Genomic DNA, 20,167 nt, shown 5'->3' with positions numbered 1-20,167 from the left:
CTAAATTTACCAGAATTTGTAAAGAATTAAGAGCCATTATCAGTATAAGATTTTACACTTCTTTGAGGGGCATGTAAACAGCAACATATCTTATTCTTGTTTTGTTCATCTTATTATGGGGAGGGGTGCTCACCATAATTTTACCAATCTATATCACAACTACCATAAAAATATGGTGTAATCATCAGTAAAGCAAAACTTGTAACATATATCCCATTGTACATAATTGTCACAATTCTATGATTGAGTCTTCACGTAAGTATCCTCCTCTCCTACAAGGCACAAAGACACAAATTAACAAATTATCATAATATGTGGTGTAATTATCAAGAATATTATCGAGAACAAAATTAATTACTACTTAATGCATGCCCTTTTAGGGGGATTGCACTGTGTATGTGAATACATGCCACAGGTGTAGCATCATGACACTGCTCTGACACTAAGTTAAGCCTCTTCATAATCATCCCCATCTCAGCCGATGTGTCTCTCCAACTAACACATTACAATCTTCCTCTTATTAATGATTAGACACACTGTTTAACATCATGGAGCCTCATAATATCGTGGTGCCTCATTTCAAACAAATTATTACACTTTGCTGATCAAGCCAAGTAATGATGTTCACATATATATTAATAAGAGGAAACAGTCAAGCATAAATAACTTTGGAATATGTAAATACTACCAGTACCATGGCATCTTTGTGGTAAAATTCAGATGCTCATGAAATTTTTGAAGCATTTTGAAATCATTTTGCTTTGTCAGATCTTCACTTTAATGCAATATAACAGACAGTGGTAGTGTGTAGAATCATTTACCGCTGATTTTTTTTTCCAAATTACATCTATTGTGAAACAAGAACTTTCACTTGGGTTGTTTCTGCAACCAGGGGAACACAAAGTGTACTTTTAAATGAAAGTAGAGGACATTATTCCACCTATTCCTTTCTATTATTAGCACCTTACATGTACAACTAAAAGAAGTGCATGCTTTGTATTGCACTGGAAAAACAATATCAAAACAGTCAGCCTTTAAAAAAAATAGAGAAAAAGATTAAAATTATCTAGGCAAACTTGAAAGTAAGTGTACAGTATAGTATGATTTACGGTACACTGTCACTTACAGGTTTGGCAGAAACCCTGTTTCCCGAATAACTTTCTAAGTCACTTTGCGCAGTATGATTACTGATAATATGAAAGAGATCTAAATACTGTTCACCAGTGCTTCATGCTACACTTTCCATCTGAGATGCTTGGATACATACATTCCATTGTGCACACATCTTGCTTAGAGCATGAGTCAAAACTATTAATCTCCGCCCTGTTTCATAAAGCTGTTCGTAAAGTTACTCACAACTTTTATGAACGACTTAAATACGGCAAGCCAAGTGGGTTGTCTAATCACAGTTAAATTTCAGTAGCTAAAGTTGAAATTTGCAGACGATAATGATTATTTTTACATGTTATCACACGTTTTTCAGTTGAAAGTGTATTTTTGCCCCAATACAAATGAAATACTGACATACAGTCATACTTTGTCTAAACGTAAGGGGAAAAAAAATTGCACAAAATTGTTGCACTTCATATTCCAGTCGTTCGGAAAGTCATACGTAACTTTATGAACAGCTTTATGAAACAGAGCCCTCAGAACGGACAATGACTCCTTGTCATTCTAAAACCAGCCCATTCACAATGAGATGATACTGGGCACACATAGAGTTGATAAACATCGGCAAGTTGTGAGAGCATGGTCTTACTGCTTCAGAACCACATAGCAGTCTAGGATCATGTTTGACTGGAACATGGACCATTTGAGCAATTGCCCGGATTATTTTACGAAGAATAAAGAAAGGCAAGTATGCAGTTACCACAGGCTTTGAAGCAGCAAGCCTAAATTTCTCCCTGATCCTTTCATCATGATACATCCTCCATACTAGGCCTACAAACATTGTAGTGTATACAGTTCCTGTGGCACTGAATTACTCAGTGGTCCATATTCAAGCAATACATAGTATTGAATACATGGGACTAGGCAGCATACACCAATCTGTACCATTAAAAAAAAAAAAACCTCTCCACCTGCTGACTAGAAGCCATCAATCAAGGTAAAATGCAATGAACACATTTGCAATGCAGCAGTGCAAAGAATGGGGAGGGGCAAGTGTCTCATAATTCCTTATCAAAATGACAACTCAAGGATCTGTACACAGATATACAAACAGATTACTATTTGCCACATGCAACCAGGGTCCCATTTCAAAAACTTATCAGTGACAACTGCCACATTTCTGTGACAAATTTGTTCTTAGCCAATCAGATGCAAGGAGTTCAGTAGCTTATAACAACTATGACAACTTGTCACAGATAACAAGTTTTATGAAACGGGGCCCCGTATGGCTAGAAATATTCTTCCAGTTTTTGTGTCTCTTTGCAGACACCTTAGAAAATGCTGGCCATAGATCACGCTGGATGGAGTGATTGGAGAAGAAAACTAGGGTGGGGTGTTGGCCACTCCTCTCGTTAGCTGGGGATCTGGAGCTGGTTGGTGGAGCCGAACACCTCAGCCAGCTCCTTCTGGGCACCCACTGCCTCCATCATGGACTTGAAGATGGACGTCTGCTTGGACATCAGGGCTGCTGGGCGGTCAAACTCCACAATCTGGGGTTTGCAGAAAAAAACAAACAATAATAAATCAGGTGGATGTATACCTCAGAGATATACAGCTCCTACATACATACACATGTACTTTCATAAAATGTCTATTCATCACTACACCTGTACATATCTAGCATGATGAAACATTCACTGTATCAGAAGGCTAGAGAGAAGACAGAGACAAAAAAAAAAAAAAAAGGCAGACAGATTTCTTGCAGATACAGTATCAACATGTATGTAGACAGTTGAAAGGATAATAGTTCTAGATGGCAGTGAGACATGGGCGACATGACAGATAAACGCTATGATAACAAGATGGTAAATTAAATCAATTTGATGAAATCAATCTGTATGCACTATTCTATGAGATGATAAAATGGCAAATTAAATGTACAGGATGAAATCAAAGAAAGGTGCCTTTCAAACTAAAAAAAAAAACAAAACAAACCCAACTAATTATTTCTCTTTGTCTGATTACACTGGATGTAACATTACTACCACTATATTCCAATGACAATCTATATCTACAACTGTATATGTATCAAAATATGTACCTATAGAAACAAATCTACAGAAGATATGAAGTTTGCGGATATTCTAAATTGTCACAACTTTCTTCCAAAATGTCGAATTCGCCTAAAGTGTATCAGTGAACAAAATATTGAGGAAGATTTATTAGTAGTTTACCAGAGTAAAAATTTTGAGACCAAGCCACCATAACCTTATCTGATTGGCATATTTAATTGCTAGGAGTACTGTAAAACCAGAAATGTTCGCGGGCATCTTAATATCGCAGATTTCATGAGAGCCAAAATTCACAAAATTAAAGTGCAAGCAAAAGTTCTTTAGTGATAACATGGAAGATTGAAGATTCAATATTGGTCTGATCTTTGGTTCAATTTTGATGAAACCTCTACCGTTGTGCTTGTTTCTTTTTTCTCAGTCTACTAAAACCGATATGAAGATGGCATGGAATTGCCATTTAAGCATCCCATTGGATGGCAACATTAGCCGCCATCACACTAAGCAAAGCTATTGCATACATAGTTTACTTCCCGACAACTTACAGAAGTGTCAGCACGAGGTCACACTACCAACAAAACTACGCAATACGTTGTAGTTTCAGTGATGCAAAACTACACACTACACATGGTCTCCTCTTATATAACGAATGGAAATGCACAACAGCATGCAAAAGAATACGCACAAAGCATGAACAACATGAAATTAATCTAATCATGTGAAAAACTTCTTGAAGCTTTCAGCCGCATGTGGTCACAATACACAAAAGTTCGCGTAGTTTCGCAAGAGGTGAGAACTCCCAAAGTGCATGAAGAAAGTTTCCTGAGAAGTTTTGCACATAGAAGTTTGTGGTCACACTGCACAAATTACCACAAAGCAAAATACGAGGTAGTGAAACAGTGCATAGTTTTGTGTAGTGTGACCACGGCTATTGTGACACTTCGCTGCTGTGGGAAGCAGGAACGGGAACCCACGAAGACGCACCTTGCCATTATCCATGACCATGATGCGGTGCGAGTCGACGATGGTGTTGAGCCGGTGGGCGATGGTCAGCATGGTGCAGTCGCGGAAGGCCTCCCGGATCGTGGCCTGGATCAGCGAGTCCGTCTCACTGTCGATGGCGGCCGTGGCCTCGTCGAGGAACAGGATCTGTGGTAGAACACGGACAAGTCGAGGTGATGACAATGTTTGGTGCCTTGATGTACTCAAAATAAGTGTGATTTTGTTTCTTTATTTTTTGTAAAACCACAAATAACCTTCTAAACATTTTTGTAATTCTATTAAAGGTACTGTTTACCATTGGGAGCAGTGACTTAAAAATTTGTGAGTTATCACATTTGATGCATATATATGTGTCAGTCAGTTGTATCACAGAACATCCTACCATATAAAAATTTTGCAATAAAGCCTACAATATAAGGAGATATCACAATTTTTCTCAATAAACCATAACTGGACATGGTTTCTTCTTGAAACAATTTTATTGCAACTATTGTTTACATTTTGTATATTTAACAATAAAAACATTGATTATACCGATTAACATTTCTACATTGAGTGTTTCTATCACTCACTCCCATTTTAGAACTATTTCGAAGCACTAAAGCTGGGTTTTTGTTTCATCTTCAAATGGTAAATTATGCCTTTAACTAGTGAAAGATCACCTTGGAGTAAAGTACATCACTTGAAACAAACGCAGCAGAGAGATGAAGGCAACTAATGCCAATACAAGATTCATAATCATTTATTTTTTCCCACTAGTCAAACATAACTCAAAGACTGGTGAACTGTTCCCTTCTCTCCTTACCTTGCTGTTCCTGAGCAGTGCTCTTGCCATGCAGATGAGCTGCCTCTCCCCCACTGAGAAATTCTCACCATTCTCCACTACTGGGGCCATCAGCTGCTGGTCTAATCTGCTAATCTGTCAGAAGAGACGAACAACGCATTGTATGGAAAGTCTGTCAATATTTTCAAACATCATCATATTCATTGCTTAGGAGAGAATCTTTTGTATTTTTCTTGGGGGTGGAGAGGGGAAGAGGGGGTCATTGAGCAACATGTCAAGATCAACATATTACTATTGAAGGCACCTATTCTTTATTGTCAAGCAGTTTTAGTCTGTAGAGTGAAGGGGGGCAATTCATGGTAAGCTTTTGAACACTGTAGCAAGGGTGAAATAGATTGTATGTAGTATATATTCATTGGTATCCCCACACTATGTGTAAATAGATATTCATAAGTGGAAAATTAGACAAAGTAAAATGGGATTCCATCGGGATTCCATTGAAGAAATTTCAATATCTTTGCTCAATTTTCCTCTAATATATTGTACATTCATTTCTGGTCGGTTTTCCTTTGTTTCCATTTATATCAAATAAATATTCATTGGCAGATTCAGGCATCTGCAGTTTCACAAAGGGATATTCATGTCTGGAGATATATATTTATTTTGACACAAATTTGTGAGCTTAGAGACCTGGTAGTATGGGGATAGCATTGAGTGGAAAGGCTGACCTGGATTGCATATACAGTTAAACCTGCCTTAGCGGCCACCTCTCTATAGCGGCCACTGAAAAATCCCAACGAGAGAAAAGCCCTGTTAAAGACCCTGTGTATAGCGGCCACCTGTCTAACGCGGCCAGCGGCCACAAATTTTGTTTCCCGTGGTAGATTTTAACCTGTCTATAGCGGCCAAAAACCCAATGGAGCCGTAGCCGAGCTGATAATTCAGCGTGTTTTTCTGCTTTGTAGCCGTGCCAGCATTCCTGGGCAATGTTCAGTGATCGCCACCGTTGCATTCATCACTCATTTAGTCACAATAAGGCACTAGTGTTAAGCTTTCTTCATGACTGTGCACATGCTACATGTACTGTGCAACAATTTCATACACACCGGCATTGTGTTATGCATGATACACACGTGTGCATACGTACACACATACATGTACATGTAAGTATTTATAGATGTATACAATGATGATACATGTACATGTAGGCAATGCACACAAAGTTGGATTACCTGTCTTTAGCGGCCACCTGTCTATAACGGCCACTTTTTAGGTATCCCTTGGGTGGCCACTATAGACAGGTTTGACTGTATATGAGGATGCCAGTAACAAATTGTGCAAAGCTGTATCACTGATCCTTGTGCATGTACACACACAGCCCAAGAATCTTGACTGGAGTTGACCGTTACCAATGAGCATATACAGTACTCTCCGTGTAATCGGGTATCGCTTAAACGGGTATTCCGTTTAATTGGGTAGAAATGTCAAAGTCAGTTCCAATGCACATTAAAATTACCTGATAATCGGGTTGCCTCTCCGCATAAATGGGTAAATAATTTTCTTCTAATCTACTTTCTACCCACATTTTATCACAGATATAACACTTTAATTGATCATGAATGTCAAATTTTCGACGTTTATAGCGAGGAGTCTATAGTCAGACCACAAAGTTTTATGAAGACATATTATTCCATAAAAAGAGTGTAAATTATTGCTCCTAACTGAGCAAGTGTGAGGTATGTATAATGTACCGTGCAAGCACGCCTGTTAAGCATTAAGTGTTAAGTGTAGGTGATCGATGCAGTGTACAATGCATGTACTTTAAAAAATACACATTGTGTGTGTCAAATGTGAATGAGACGTGTTCTTCTGTTAATCAGGTACTCCGCTTAATCGGGTAAGAAACTCTCTGCCCGAGCCTACCCGATTATGCGGAGAGTACTGTACTTTGATACACATATTCGCTGACCAGTGCTTTTCATGGTTTTGTAATGTACTCCAGTGGGCAGCGAATGAATCGGGCCACCCATGTGACCCCACGCTAGTGGGTCTTTAACCCCTTGAAGACGAGTCCCGTGAACGCTCGGGCAGGTGTCTATGGGAATTGCGCGTCATAGCAAAATCAGTCCATCCTGAATGGGTTAATATTCAGATGATGACATTTTGACTGATATGAGATCGGCGATGAGAAAATTTCGACAGCTTGAATGTTTGCAAGTAATCTACCGTGGCATGCTGTTCAATGTATACATATTTGGTGTATGTATAGCTTTGTAAATGAGTTACTTGATATGTTGACCTTTAACCCAGGAAGTATTAGAGAGACTCACTGTATTCTTCATGTGTGTTCTCTCCAGCGCCATCCATACCTCCTCGTCTGTGCGTTCATTGAATGGGTCCAGGTTGTACCTGTGGATGGACAAAACCAGAAATCATATCTCTGTTCTGTGGCATGCAGCTTCCAAGTAAGGGTATGTATCTTTAGCAGACACTTGATAGGATCTTCAACAACAACAACAAATAGCATTTTTCTGATTGTTACCACAGTAAATGCTAAGAATAACTACTGCTTCTACACTGCACTAACTACTACTACTACCACTGCTACTATTGCTGCTGCTGCTACTGCTCCTACTACTGCTACTACTACTACTACTACCACTACTACCACTACTACCACTACTACCACTACTACCACTACTACCACTACTACCACTCCTACCACTACTACCACTATTACCACTACTACCACTACTACTACTACTACCACTACTACCACTACTACCACTACTACCACTACTACCACTACTACCACTACTACCACTACTACCACTACTACCACTACTACCACTACTACCACTACTACCACTACTACCACTACTACCACTACTACCACTACTACCACTACTACCACTACTACCACTACTACCACTACTACCACTACTACCACTACTACCACTACTACCACTACTACCACCACTCCAACCACTACTACTACTACTCCTACAAGTTTGTACTACCTGACAGTTCCGACAAAGAGCACAGGATCCTGTGGGATGATGGAAATCTTGGAGCGCACGTCCCTCAGCCCCATAACGCCGATGTCCAGCTGGTCGATGGTGATGCTGCCTCCGGCCACTTCGGAAAGGCGGAACAGGGCGACGCCCAGCGACGATTTGCCTGTAACGGATGGGTGAGAGTAAAGAAAACGGTGTTAGGAAATGGTGGCACCCACTGATAAGTCTTTAATTCAGTTTTTGGTACGAACCATGGTTTCTAAGCCATTTGACTACGAAACAATTCATTGCCAATCAGTATGAATACCTCCCAAAAAAATTTGATAAGTTTCGCACATCAGTTCGCAGAATATTCATTCTATTCATCAATTCATTTACACAAAGGTGCCTGAAAAATCCCATTGCCTGAATCTAAAAAGGTACATTAAATCTAGTCCCTGGATGTGGAAAATTTCCATAGTATTGTGAGACAGCAAAGTCTATCTCCTTCTTTCCAGTATAAGTTTGTTATGTACATGTACCTCAGTTGGGTTAGGTTCTTAGACAGTCCCACATCTCATTAACTTGTATTCTATTTCTGTCCCACCATTCTCATTCCTTTCCCATCCATGTTATTCCTTCCCCATTCATGTTTACAGTTATCACCTCAGCTTGTTGTCACATCTGATCCTTTTGTTTATCATTCCATGTCTGCAGTTCTCACCCCAGCTTCTAGCCACAGTCATCCAGTGTGTTTTCATTGGTTGTCTTCATGAATAGGGTTCCTTCATTTTAGTTGGTCTCTTCCATTTCTGCTACTCCTATTGGTCCTCTTAGTTCATTTAAATATGTAAATACGTAAATACAGTTTATGCAGATCATGTTCATGATGTTGAGTTTTGCTGAGGGCAGGTCAGCCTGATAATAAAGCAGTGTGCTCCTCAGGACTTGAAGCGTGCAGGCCTCATGTTTACAGTCTGTGTCCCTAACCCTGTAGCTATCTTACAACTGGTGGCAGCGGTGGGATAGCTAAGTAATACAGGTGGGATCAAGCAGTACTAATTGGATCAAGCTTTAACAAGTTTGTGTGACCTGCATGAGAATTGTTCACCCTCCTTCACATCTGTTGTTTGAAGTTAGCTGTGTTAATATCTGGTCAATGGGTGGATTCATGTGGTGATATCTGATTGATATATGTGGATTCATTTAAAACTCTGGATTATTAACTGGATTATCATCTTCACAACATGACATCCTTTCGCCTTGAGCTACCCGAAGTGTTTACCGGAGAAGATGGAAAAGACTTCCACCAGTGGGTACGTCGATTTGAAGTAGCAGCACAAGCATTTCCGGATAGCTCAACTAAGCTACACTCCCTTCTTCCAGCAAGACTTGCTGGATCAGCATTTACTGTTTGGGAGAGCATACCTGACTCCGAGAAGAAGGATTTCAAGAAGGTGAAGGATAAACTCTCGCAAGTTTTTGGTCGAACACAATTCTTAGATACTTTCAAGTCCTGTATCACTGCCCGCACTCGCCGACCAGGTGAACCGCTTGAAGTTTTTGCAGCAGCTATAGCGTCGATGGTCGAGGAAGCCTTTCCTGCCTACGACGATGCAGCCAAAGCTGGAGAAAAATTTAGGCGCTTCATTGCAGGGATCGAAAAGACTCTCCAGGTCAAGGTGTGTGAACTAGGAGGCAGCAACTTTGAGGAGGCCCTGAAAATTGCTCTTCGAGTAGAAAGAGCAAGTCAGTCACAACAAGACGTCAGCGTACAAGTAGCAGTGACAAGCCAACCAACCAATGACACAATGCTGGCACAGTCACCAGAAATGCAGCTCATCCTACAAAGGCTGAATGAAATGGAGCAGAAATTTGAAAGGATGAACTTGAAATTAGAAACTGCTTCCAAGTCAAATATCCATCCTAGATCGAAGCCCGGATCTCCACAACGTCATAACAGCCGGGAAGAGAGGTTCGATGACAGATATCAGAGACGCCATGATTCCCGATCACCAACCCGTTCTATGTACCGTTCAAGGGAACCAAATCGCTACCAGTCTTCAAGCCCACACAGACGAGAATGGCAACGTCGTCATAGATCGCCAAGTCCTCAGCGTGCCTCACAACATCTCAACAGCCCAGAAGCGAGATTCGATGACAGATATCACCGTCGCCACGACTCTCCTTCACCAACCCGGCATGTGTACCGCTCGAGGGAACAAAACCGGTACCAGTCTCCACATCCACACAGCCAAGAATGGAGACGTAATAACAGATCTCCAAGTCCTCAGTATGCTCGACAATATCAACATCTCCATCCCTCCCGTGAAGCCGACTCTCCTAGACATGCTCCCTATCGTCAAGTTCGCTTTGACGATACACCGTCGGAAAACTTCTGGTAGTTGACGAGGAGGGCCACTCATCAACTCCACCTGCCAAGGCCCAAAACCAAATTCCTGTAGACTCAGTTTCTTCATTGAACTCACCCTACATCCCAGTCATCATCGACAATGTCTATGCACTTGCCTTCATAGATACCGGAGCTCACATCTCTCTCTTGAGTGCCGATTTTCTATCATCTATTCCTGCATCACAAAGGAGCCCACTCGAAAAGTCCACGATCATAGCATCCTCCGTCACTGGTGAGCCAGTAGACAACATTGGAACAGTGGTAGCATCAGTACATTTAGGGAACAAGGCAACTCAACACCAATTCTTTGTTGCGAGGAACATCACGCATCCAGTCATCCTCGGATGGGATTTCATCACCAACCAGAATGCATCAATATCCTCTGCATCATTCAACATGCCTGGTTCCACCATCCCTTTCATCGATCGGCAGCAGTACCAAGCCCCACTGAAGTGTAAAGTTTCTCTTGTGGGACACTCACATATTCCACCTATGTGTGAAATCCATGTCCAGGGAAAATTGGCTTCTCCGCAGTTTGACATCGTACCTAGAGACTATGAGGGCTACTTTGAACCGGCTACACAAGATCACATTCCTGTCATTGGTGCCAGATCTTTGTTTAAGCCTCAGGATGGTCTTATTCTGGTACGTCTTATTAACCCCTCTAATGAAGCAGTGGATTTGCCTGCGGATACATGCCTTGGACAGTTTTTCTCCGTGACGGGAAACAAGGAAGAGGAGTGTGAGATCATGAATGTAGCTGCTGATGGAGAAACACAACCGAGTGACAAATCACTGGCACCCAGTGTTCTCCCTTCTTCTGACCTCTCTAAGTCAGAGTACAAGAAAGCCGAGCACCTACTCCAAGCCTATAGTGACATTTTTAGTGCAACTCCCCATGACATAGGCCAGACTGATCTCCTTCATCACCAAATCAACACGTCCACCGAAACTCCAATACGGCAGAGAGCCTACAGAACTTCCCCAGCCATGAGAGTAGAAATTCAGAAGCAAGTCGACGATCTCCTTCAAAGAGGCATCATTGAAGAAAGCTACAGCCCGTGGGCTAGCCCGATCGTAATGGTGAGAAAGAAAGACAATACCTACCGATTTTGCATTGATTGTCGGAAGCTTAATGCGGTGACGGTCAGGGATTCACATCCTATCCCACGGCAAGATGACACGATTGACTCTCTTTCATCATCTACATACTTCAGTGTCATGGACCTGTCAAGTGGATATTGGCAGGTTAAGCTCCACCCAGAAGACAAGGAAAAGACTGCTTTCACCACAGGCACAGGACTCTACCAATTCACGGTAATGCCATTCGGATTGGTCAATGCACCGATGACGTTCCAGCGTCTTATGGAAGTTGTCCTCCACGGCCTGCACTGGTCCAGATGCCTGGTATATCTCGATGACTGTATAGTCATGGGCAAGAACTTTGATGATCACCTCAAAAACCTTGAAGAAGTATTCCAACGCTTCAGAGATGCTGGACTTAAACTCAAACCATCAAAGTGCAGCCTGTTCAGGAAAGAGGTAACATACCTTGGCTATGTAATCACCTCCAATGGAGTTAGACCAGACCCAAACAACATTGACAAAGTCAAGTCCTGGCCCCAGCCAAGAACTCCAACACAAGTACGCTCTTTCCTTGGTCTAGCGTCATTCTACCGACGATTCATTCCAGGTTTCTCCAAGGTTGCGTCCCCCCTGACGACCCTCACACACAAAGGTCAACGGTTTGTCTGGACAGCAGAGTGTGAAACAGCCTTTCTTCACCTGAAAGAGGCACTAACCAATCCACCACTACTCGCTTACCCAGATTTTGACAAGGAGTTCATTTTATCAACTGATGCTTCCATTGATGCAGTTGGGGCAGTCCTCTCACAAATTCAGCATGGCAAGGAACGAGTTATCTCCTATTTCAGCCAGACGCTCTCCACTTCCCAGAAGAAATGGTCAACATATGATCGCGAACTGTGGGCCATCGTTTCATCAGTTCGCCATTTTCGTCACTTCCTCCGATATCAGCACTTCACAATCCAGACTGATCACAAGCCTCTCCTGGCTCTGACGAAGTTTCCCATCCAAGACGATACATCCGGGAGGAGAACTAGGTGGATAGTGGAACTCCATGTGTATACATTCAGCTTAATACACAAGAAGGGTCAATCACATGGGAACGCTGATGCACTATCTCGACGACCAGGAGACATCCAAGCCACCTCCACACCAACAAGTCAACAGCCAATTAAGTCTATCCTCGCCCAGCCCAAGTGCAGTGCAGTTGAAACCCGTTCACAAAAATCAGCACCAACGCCAAGTCACCCGTTGCACAACCATCCATCAGATCTCTCAAAAGTGCAATCACCCCAGCCTTACAGTGGTGTAATCCTCAACAGTGATGTCGATGTACAACATGAGCAGCAACTAGACAATGACATCCGAACAGTCATCAAGTTTGTCAACCAAGGCAAGCGACCAAGTGAGCGACCGATTCGTCGTCACAACCCTCGAATCAGACGTTTGCTGTGGCAGTACCCCAAGCTAGTTCTTCACAATGACATCCTCTACCGAAAGAAGAAAGACAAGTTAGGCAACTACATGCTCCAACTCGTGGTGCCAAGCTCACTTGTCCCCAGAGTACTCCAAGAATTGCACGGTGATCCATCATCCGGACATTTTGGTGCACACAGAACACTTCAGAGAGCAGAATCTATGTGCTACTGGCCATTTATGAACAAGGAAATAACTGATTTCTGCAACACATGCACTGCCTGTGAGTCGTTCCGGTTACCAAACCCGAAATACCAAGCACCACTACAGCCAATTTCTACTACACGCCCTCTAGAGATGGTCTTCGCGGATATCGCCGAGCTACCCATCACAAGACGAGGCTTTCGCTACATATTGGTTGTAACAGATCATTTCAGCAAATACGTCAATATCTACCCGATGAAAGATCAGACAGCCTCAACCATTGGCAAGCACCTGTTTGAGGACTATGTGAAAGAACATGGTGTACCAGAGATTCTACATACCGACCAGGGGAGACAATTCGAGTCGAGATTGGTTCAAGAACTATGCAACAAATTGGGCATTAAGAAATCTCGATCAACGTCATACCATCCACAAGGTGCAGGTATAGTTGAACGATGTAATCGCACCATTAAAGATCAATTGGCGAAGTACATTTCTGACCAGGGAGGAGAATGGGACACCCACATCAACCAGCTCCAGTTAGCATACAATACAAGCACCCATTCTACAACAGGTCTCACCCCCTACTTCATAATGCACGGAAGGGAAGCCCGCATTCCAGCTAGCATCACCTGCTCAGCTCCCCCTCCACTAATGGGAAGCTCCATGCTGGAATACACTGCCAACCTGACCGATCGATTGAGGAAAGCATGGGAGTTCACAAGAGAGAAAACCAAACAGCAGCAACAACAACAAAAACAGCATTATGACAAAAGAACTCGCACATCTAGGTACAACATCGGTGACCTTGTCTGGTTAGACGACCCGACCAACAGCAGAAAAAAGTTGGAACCAAACTGGAAAGGTCCTTTCACGGTAATTTCCTCATCTGAAGATGGATTGAATTACACCATCGTCAACAACCAGGATGAAAAGACCAAGCGAACAGTACATCATAATCGCCTGAAAATGTATCGAGTTCGAGCCTCACATGAGACTTCACCATCCCTGTCTGCCCCCCGCCCTACAGCACCATCATCGTCATTACCATCAGATGGGACTGGAAAAGGTTCAACGCCACACCCACCAGTAGCAGATGGGACTAAGAGGCAGATGTCTCCACCCCAGCCAGCCTCTTATGGCCCTTCGTACGTCATGTGGTCACCCCGACCACCAAACCACGTCCATCAACGACAGTCAAACCAAGACCAACAGCCACGGTCAGGTTTGTCTGTTTGGTACCAGACCTCCAACCAACCCTATGGTGCCCAGCAGCAGTCGTCAACGAAATCTGACCAACAGCCACGGTCAGATGCAGCAGCCCCACCCCGGCGGCAGTCAACGAATTCTGACCACCAGCCATGGTCAGATGCAGCAGCCCCACCCCGGCAGCAGTCAACGAATTCTGACCACCAGCCATGGTCAGATGCAGCAGCCCCACCCCGGCAGCAGTCATCGAATTCTGACCACCAGCCACGGTCAGATGCAGCAGCCCCATGCCAGCGGCAGCTGAACCAGACCAGCTGTTCCCATGGGTCATCGCCGACTGACCAGCAGCCAATATCATCAGCTGACCAACCCCATCCCCAACATCAACCCAGTCACAGGCCATCATCGATTGACCAACTCCAACTCAGACCACATTATCAACTCCGTTCGTCGTCATCTGCTGAGCAATACCAACCTGGGTCATCACGACAAATTACCCCATCGGACTCCCAAATTAGTAGCTCGCAACCTGGCAGTCATCAACAACAACAGCAACAGAGTGAACAAGTAAATGACAGTGAACAATTGCCAGAGAACAATCAAAGCAGGCAAGAAATTCACTCTAGATATGGCCGACAAATCAAATTGCCATCGAAATTGAAGGACTACAAATTGTAGAGACTGAGAAGATACCAACAAGTATTTTAGGCCTTTGGGAAAGACACCCATGTACATAAAAAAACAAAAAAAAAAAGAGAAGAGAGAAAATGCTTTGAGTTTGTGATTGTGATCATAAGCATAAAAGTATAGCAAAGTGTTATATATGTTGCTTTGGCAAAAAGGTTAAATTCATCACACCTGGTATAAATGCATCTGGGTAGTATTTTGTAGTAGTATGAAGAACATTTTTTGAGAGAAATGTGAACAAATTATATATATTATTTTGTAGAAGACACTTACAATGTAGTTGAATGTGGGATGCAGTATTTGAAACACAGCATTATTAGGTTTTTTGGAAAAAAAAGGGAATTTTATAAGTTCATAAGTGTTCAAAAAAAAATTGAGAGAGTGAATTTCAGCAGACAGGTCAGTTCATAAGTTATTTTTAATTGCATATAAATGTTAACATCAGTTAGCTTCTTATTATTTGCAATGTTCACTTTTTCAGGAATATCAATTTCTTAGACAATTTTGTTTAAGCATCAAACAATTGTTAAAACCGTTTAGTGTAACCACTATGTTATATTGTCAACAAATTTTTTTCCCTCAATTTTGGAATTAGCTCCCTAATGATATCAGAGAATGTTCATCATCAGATCAGTTTATGTTTTTATGGAAGCTTTATTTGTTTGTTAAGTAATTGTTATTGTTTTGTAAATTGGTTAATGATGTGTTTTAGGTTGATATCATGTAATTTTGTGTTTTGTTTTTGGGTGTTCTTACACACGTATTTGCCTTTTCTCATTTCAAAAAAAAGCGCATAGAGATTTGAATGTAATTTGCGCTCTACAAAGAGGGTTTATTATTATCATTGTTATTATGTCAACAGTTTTTGTATTTATTATTTTTTAAGTTATACGTTTTTGTGTTTTGAATTGAGTGTGTCATAAATTTTGATAATGATTATTTTGTGTATTCATGTTATAAGGTTTTGGCAACTTTCATTGAGTAAAAACATTTTCAGTGTAATGAAGTTGTAGACTTTATTGATGAGTAATTGTTAAAAAAAAAAAGAAAGAAAAAAAGAATAGATAGGAGGTATATAATTTCGAAAAGGTGAATCCTGTTTGAACAAGTTTGAAGATTGTTTATGGGTTTGAGAGAATGGCAAAGGGCAAATGTTGTTAAAATGATAGATTAGTCATATCGAGTATATAGTGTATGTGGATACAGTGTGCACATGTGATATTTAGATACACTGGAATCAGAGTGTATAATTGGGGATAAGGTAATTCATTTAAGTTAAATATTTTAAGTAGTTGTATGCTCGGATATGTGTTCATTTGTTTCGAAGAAAATTTATCATCAATATGATATGTTGTTCAAAAGTGAAAAAAAAGAGAGAAATTTGTTACAGATAGGCAAATACAGAGGGTCCAGTGTACATGTCAGTATTACAATTTCTTAGTCTATTCCATAGTAGTTTGTACAAACATTTGTATTTTTTGTTTTAGTTTTAAGAGAGTACAGCAGAAGGCATTTTTTTTTAGTTTCCAGTTCACAAGAAATGGTATAAAATGTAGTTTGCCCATAGTTGAGCATTTTTTTGCCTGATCACAGTTACATTTGATTGATATTTGTCTTTAAAATTGAGGACAATTTTTTGAAAGGAGAATGTTTATGTGAGACAGCAAAGTCTATCTCCTTCTTTCCAGTATAAGTTTGTTATGTACATGTACCTCAGTTGGGTTAGGTTCTTAGACAGTCCCACATCTCATTAACTTGTATTCTATTTCTGTCCCACCATTCTCATTCCTTTCCCATCCATGTTATTCCTTCCCCATTCATGTTTACAGTTATCACCTCAGCTTGTTGTCACATCTGATCCTTTTGTTTATCATTCCATGTCTGCAGTTCTCACCCCAGCTTCTAGCCACAGTCATCCAGTGTGTTTTCATTGGTTGTCTTCATGAATAGGGTTCCTTCATTTTAGTTGGTCTCTTCCATTTCTGCTACTCCTATTGGTCCTCTTAGTTCATTTAAATATGTAAATACGTAAATACAGTTTATGCAGATCATGTTCATGATGTTGAGTTTTGCTGAGGGCAGGTCAGCCTGATAATAAAGCAGTGTGCTCCTCAGGACTTGAAGCGTGCAGGCCTCATGTTTACAGTCTGTGTCCCTAACCCTGTAGCTATCTTACAGTATGAATGTGTGTGTGGCATATTGCGTATTACAAGCGAACAGACATCCAATAATGAAAGCATACTGACATGTAAGTACATTTACGGACTACATTTAAAACATGGATTTGGTTTAAACTAACTGTGAATTTGGACCATTGGATCTACAATTCGTACATCAATCACAACTCTGAGAATTGTTCTAGAGTCAGAATAGAGTCCAATGGCTATGTCTTAATCTTAAGTATTAGTATAGTGCTTCATATGAAGAGTTTGTGAATATCACAGTCTGTCATATCACTGCAGTAAGTCGTTTGACTGATTCTCCACAATTTTACGATATTTCCTTCATTTGCTTGAATCAAGATGACTTCCTTCAAGATGACTTGCTTTGTTGAGAAAAAAATCCTGTTTCAAATCCTTGCACAAAATATTTTTCCATACCTGAACCAGTCCTCCCGACAATGCCGATCTTCTCCCTGGGGCGGATGATAAAGGTGACCCCCTTCAGCACCAGCGGCAGGTTGTCACGGTAACGCATCTTGACCTGGCGGAAGACGATGCGCCCATGCTCGGGCCACTTTGCGGGCGGCTCCTTGTCCTTAATGGTGGGCGGAGCTTCCCTCGGTAGGTTCTATAATAAGAAGATTTAAGATCACGATAAGGATTAAGGTTTTATGGTGAGAAGATTAGGATTAGGATTAAGATTGAGATTAAGGGTAAGACTAAGCAGTATGCATGTACTGGTAATGTTTATCTCCTTACTGCACTCGTAAAGCATTTAAGAGGGTGGAATCAAAACAGTCAAATCAAATCAAAGGAATCAAAGGGAAAGAGAAACAAATTTAGCAAAGGAGATGTGTTCATCTTTGAGAATATGTTTCAATATCATCAACTTTGTTATCATCATTTTGGCCATCATTGTAACCACTGCTGTTAAGGTGATCGAGACCATTACAATAATCATTATCACCATCATCATTTTCATTTTTATTACTAAATGTCATTAATTTTTGTCACTGTCATCTTTGTCATAATTTTTACAAAATGAATATTTTGTACTATCAAGAACATAATTACTGCACATCATCATCTATAATATCATGATCTTTAATATCGTTGTCACCATCATCAAACTGTAAAACCATTAATCATTTGCAACATGAAACTATCACGAATTGGAACTGACAGCCTTTTGAGTGGCTTGAAACCTGCATGAATAAAACACCATATGGTACTACATTGTGTAGACAAAAACTTTCACGTACATTTTACTTTCACTAATCACTGCGTCTCATGAAATTTACATTATCTCTTTCTCTAGTAATCAGTACAAATGAAAATTCTGAAAGTCCATTGATTCATCTTTTATGCTCACGACATTACAGACAGAGTGACAAATATGACATTTGTAAGAATGCCTTCACTTACTGTATAGTCAATGATTCTTTGTACAGATGTGAATCTCGCTTCAACTTCAGCTGCTAACCTCATGGTAAACTGGAATATACCAAGGACCTGTTGACGTGAGCCAAAGTACAGAAAACTTTAAAATCTCAACAATCCACAACATTCTCAGGTACATTATTGACCACAACAGGAAAATGCCTATTTCAGTTTAAATCATTAAAACAAGTATGCAGCACATGAATAACATTATTCAGTCTCCTTCAAAGGGTATTTGATAATAATGGACTCGATTATCCTTTCTAAAGAATCATACACAAAGAAAAACAACAACAATGTAGTCAAGGCTTAGACATGATTGTACATGCTTCGGTTCTCTAAATCTCTCAATTTCAGAGTCAGGTCTGACTGGATATTGACAGAGAGGCTTGAAGCTTTAGAGTCATGCCACATCTAACAGCATAAGGCTAAACTTCACCTGTAAATAGTAGAGAGTTGCACTGCAGGGTTTAGCATCTTGTACAATGAGGCGTGCCTTGATAACTTGAGAGTAGAGAGATAAGTTCTAGCTCTATAAAAGTAGAGAGCCAGTTCTAGCTCTGCAATAGCAGAGTAACTCTCCAGGGGTGGATCCAGGAATTCCATGAAGGGGAGGCACCTTTACAAAATTAAAAGGGGGCATACGTGCCCCCATTTTTTCTTTTTATTTCTTTTGTTTTAACAAAATATAAGAGGGGGAGCGCACCTGGTGCGCCCTCCTCTGGATCCGCTATTGCTCTCTGTAGCTCTTTGAAAATAGATATAGGCCTAGAGAGTTATTAAGTTGAGTGTCTTGCCTGCATGGTGAAAGTGATGGCCAGGCCGGCCAGACCGGGGGGCGTCTTGCCGTGGGTCAGTACAATGGACAGTGCAGTGACCACTCCCAGGCACACGGTCATGATGTCGAAGCGGGTGGCCAGCCACCTATTGGCCATCATGAAGAGCATCAGAGGGACGCTGTGGGCATCCAGCTGACGGTCAAACCTGGAGTGGACGTAAGCAAACCAACATCTCAAGCAACGGTGCAAACTTGCATCATTGTTTCCATAATATAGTCACTAAATTCATTTGCATGCTCTGAAACATCTGTACAAATTTCACTGAAGAAATGTACAGTGCACTCCCGCTGTAACAAAGTCCTTGGGAAAGAGATTCTCATTTGTTGATATCAAAATTTTGTTATGGCGAAACTGTGAACTACATAAAGTCATAAAGATGACAAACTTGGGACCAGAATTTTTAGTTAGCTGTAATGAGAATTTGTTAAAACAGTGTTTACTATAACAGGAGTGCAATGTATCTGAGTTGGCAATGGGACACACTTAAGCAGAAATTTCTTTGCCTCCTACTGTACAATGAAAGAATTCTTTTCATCTTGTTTAGTATTTTTGAGAGACACCCTCTTCTAGTCTTCAGCTTTACTAAATGAGATACATGTACTTTACTTGTAAATGAAAACAATGGCAACGTGTTGTAAATATCATCAAGAAATGGTAAACACAACCGTCACGGGGCTTTCACGTCCCTACAGGAACCCACAACAATCAAGCCAGTATCTAGGACCCTAACAATTTGGTCAAATTCTTGAA

General features: G+C 41.1%; 1 protein-coding gene across 1 annotated transcript in view; it reads right to left on the bottom strand.

Moving 5' to 3' along the window:
• Positions 1-2,522: 2,522 nt before the first annotated feature.
• LOC139721300 (ATP-binding cassette sub-family C member 5-like) overlaps positions 2,523-20,167 on the bottom strand; it is a 60,545-nt gene continuing 42,900 nt past the window's right edge. The window contains exons 20-27 of the mRNA XM_071632621.1: positions 19,376-19,562; positions 18,564-18,650; positions 17,577-17,766; positions 7,986-8,145; positions 7,296-7,374; positions 4,987-5,100; positions 4,164-4,328; positions 2,523-2,660 (exon numbers count right to left, since the gene is read on the bottom strand). Coding sequence (XP_071488722.1) covers positions 2,523-2,660; positions 4,164-4,328; positions 4,987-5,100; positions 7,296-7,374; positions 7,986-8,145; positions 17,577-17,766; positions 18,564-18,650; positions 19,376-19,562 — 1,120 coding nt within the window. The remainder of the gene's footprint in view (positions 2,661-4,163; positions 4,329-4,986; positions 5,101-7,295; positions 7,375-7,985; positions 8,146-17,576; positions 17,767-18,563; positions 18,651-19,375; positions 19,563-20,167) is intronic.

The sequence above is a fragment of the Diadema antillarum genome, unplaced genomic scaffold (genome assembly GCF_040938485.1).
Source record: "Diadema antillarum isolate AM-2024a unplaced genomic scaffold, OU_Dant_1.0 scf00000141, whole genome shotgun sequence".
Lineage (NCBI taxonomy): Eukaryota > Metazoa > Echinodermata > Echinoidea > Diadematoida > Diadematidae > Diadema > Diadema antillarum.
Note: the sequence above shows the minus strand (reverse complement) of the source record. Positions and strands in the feature narration are given on the sequence as shown.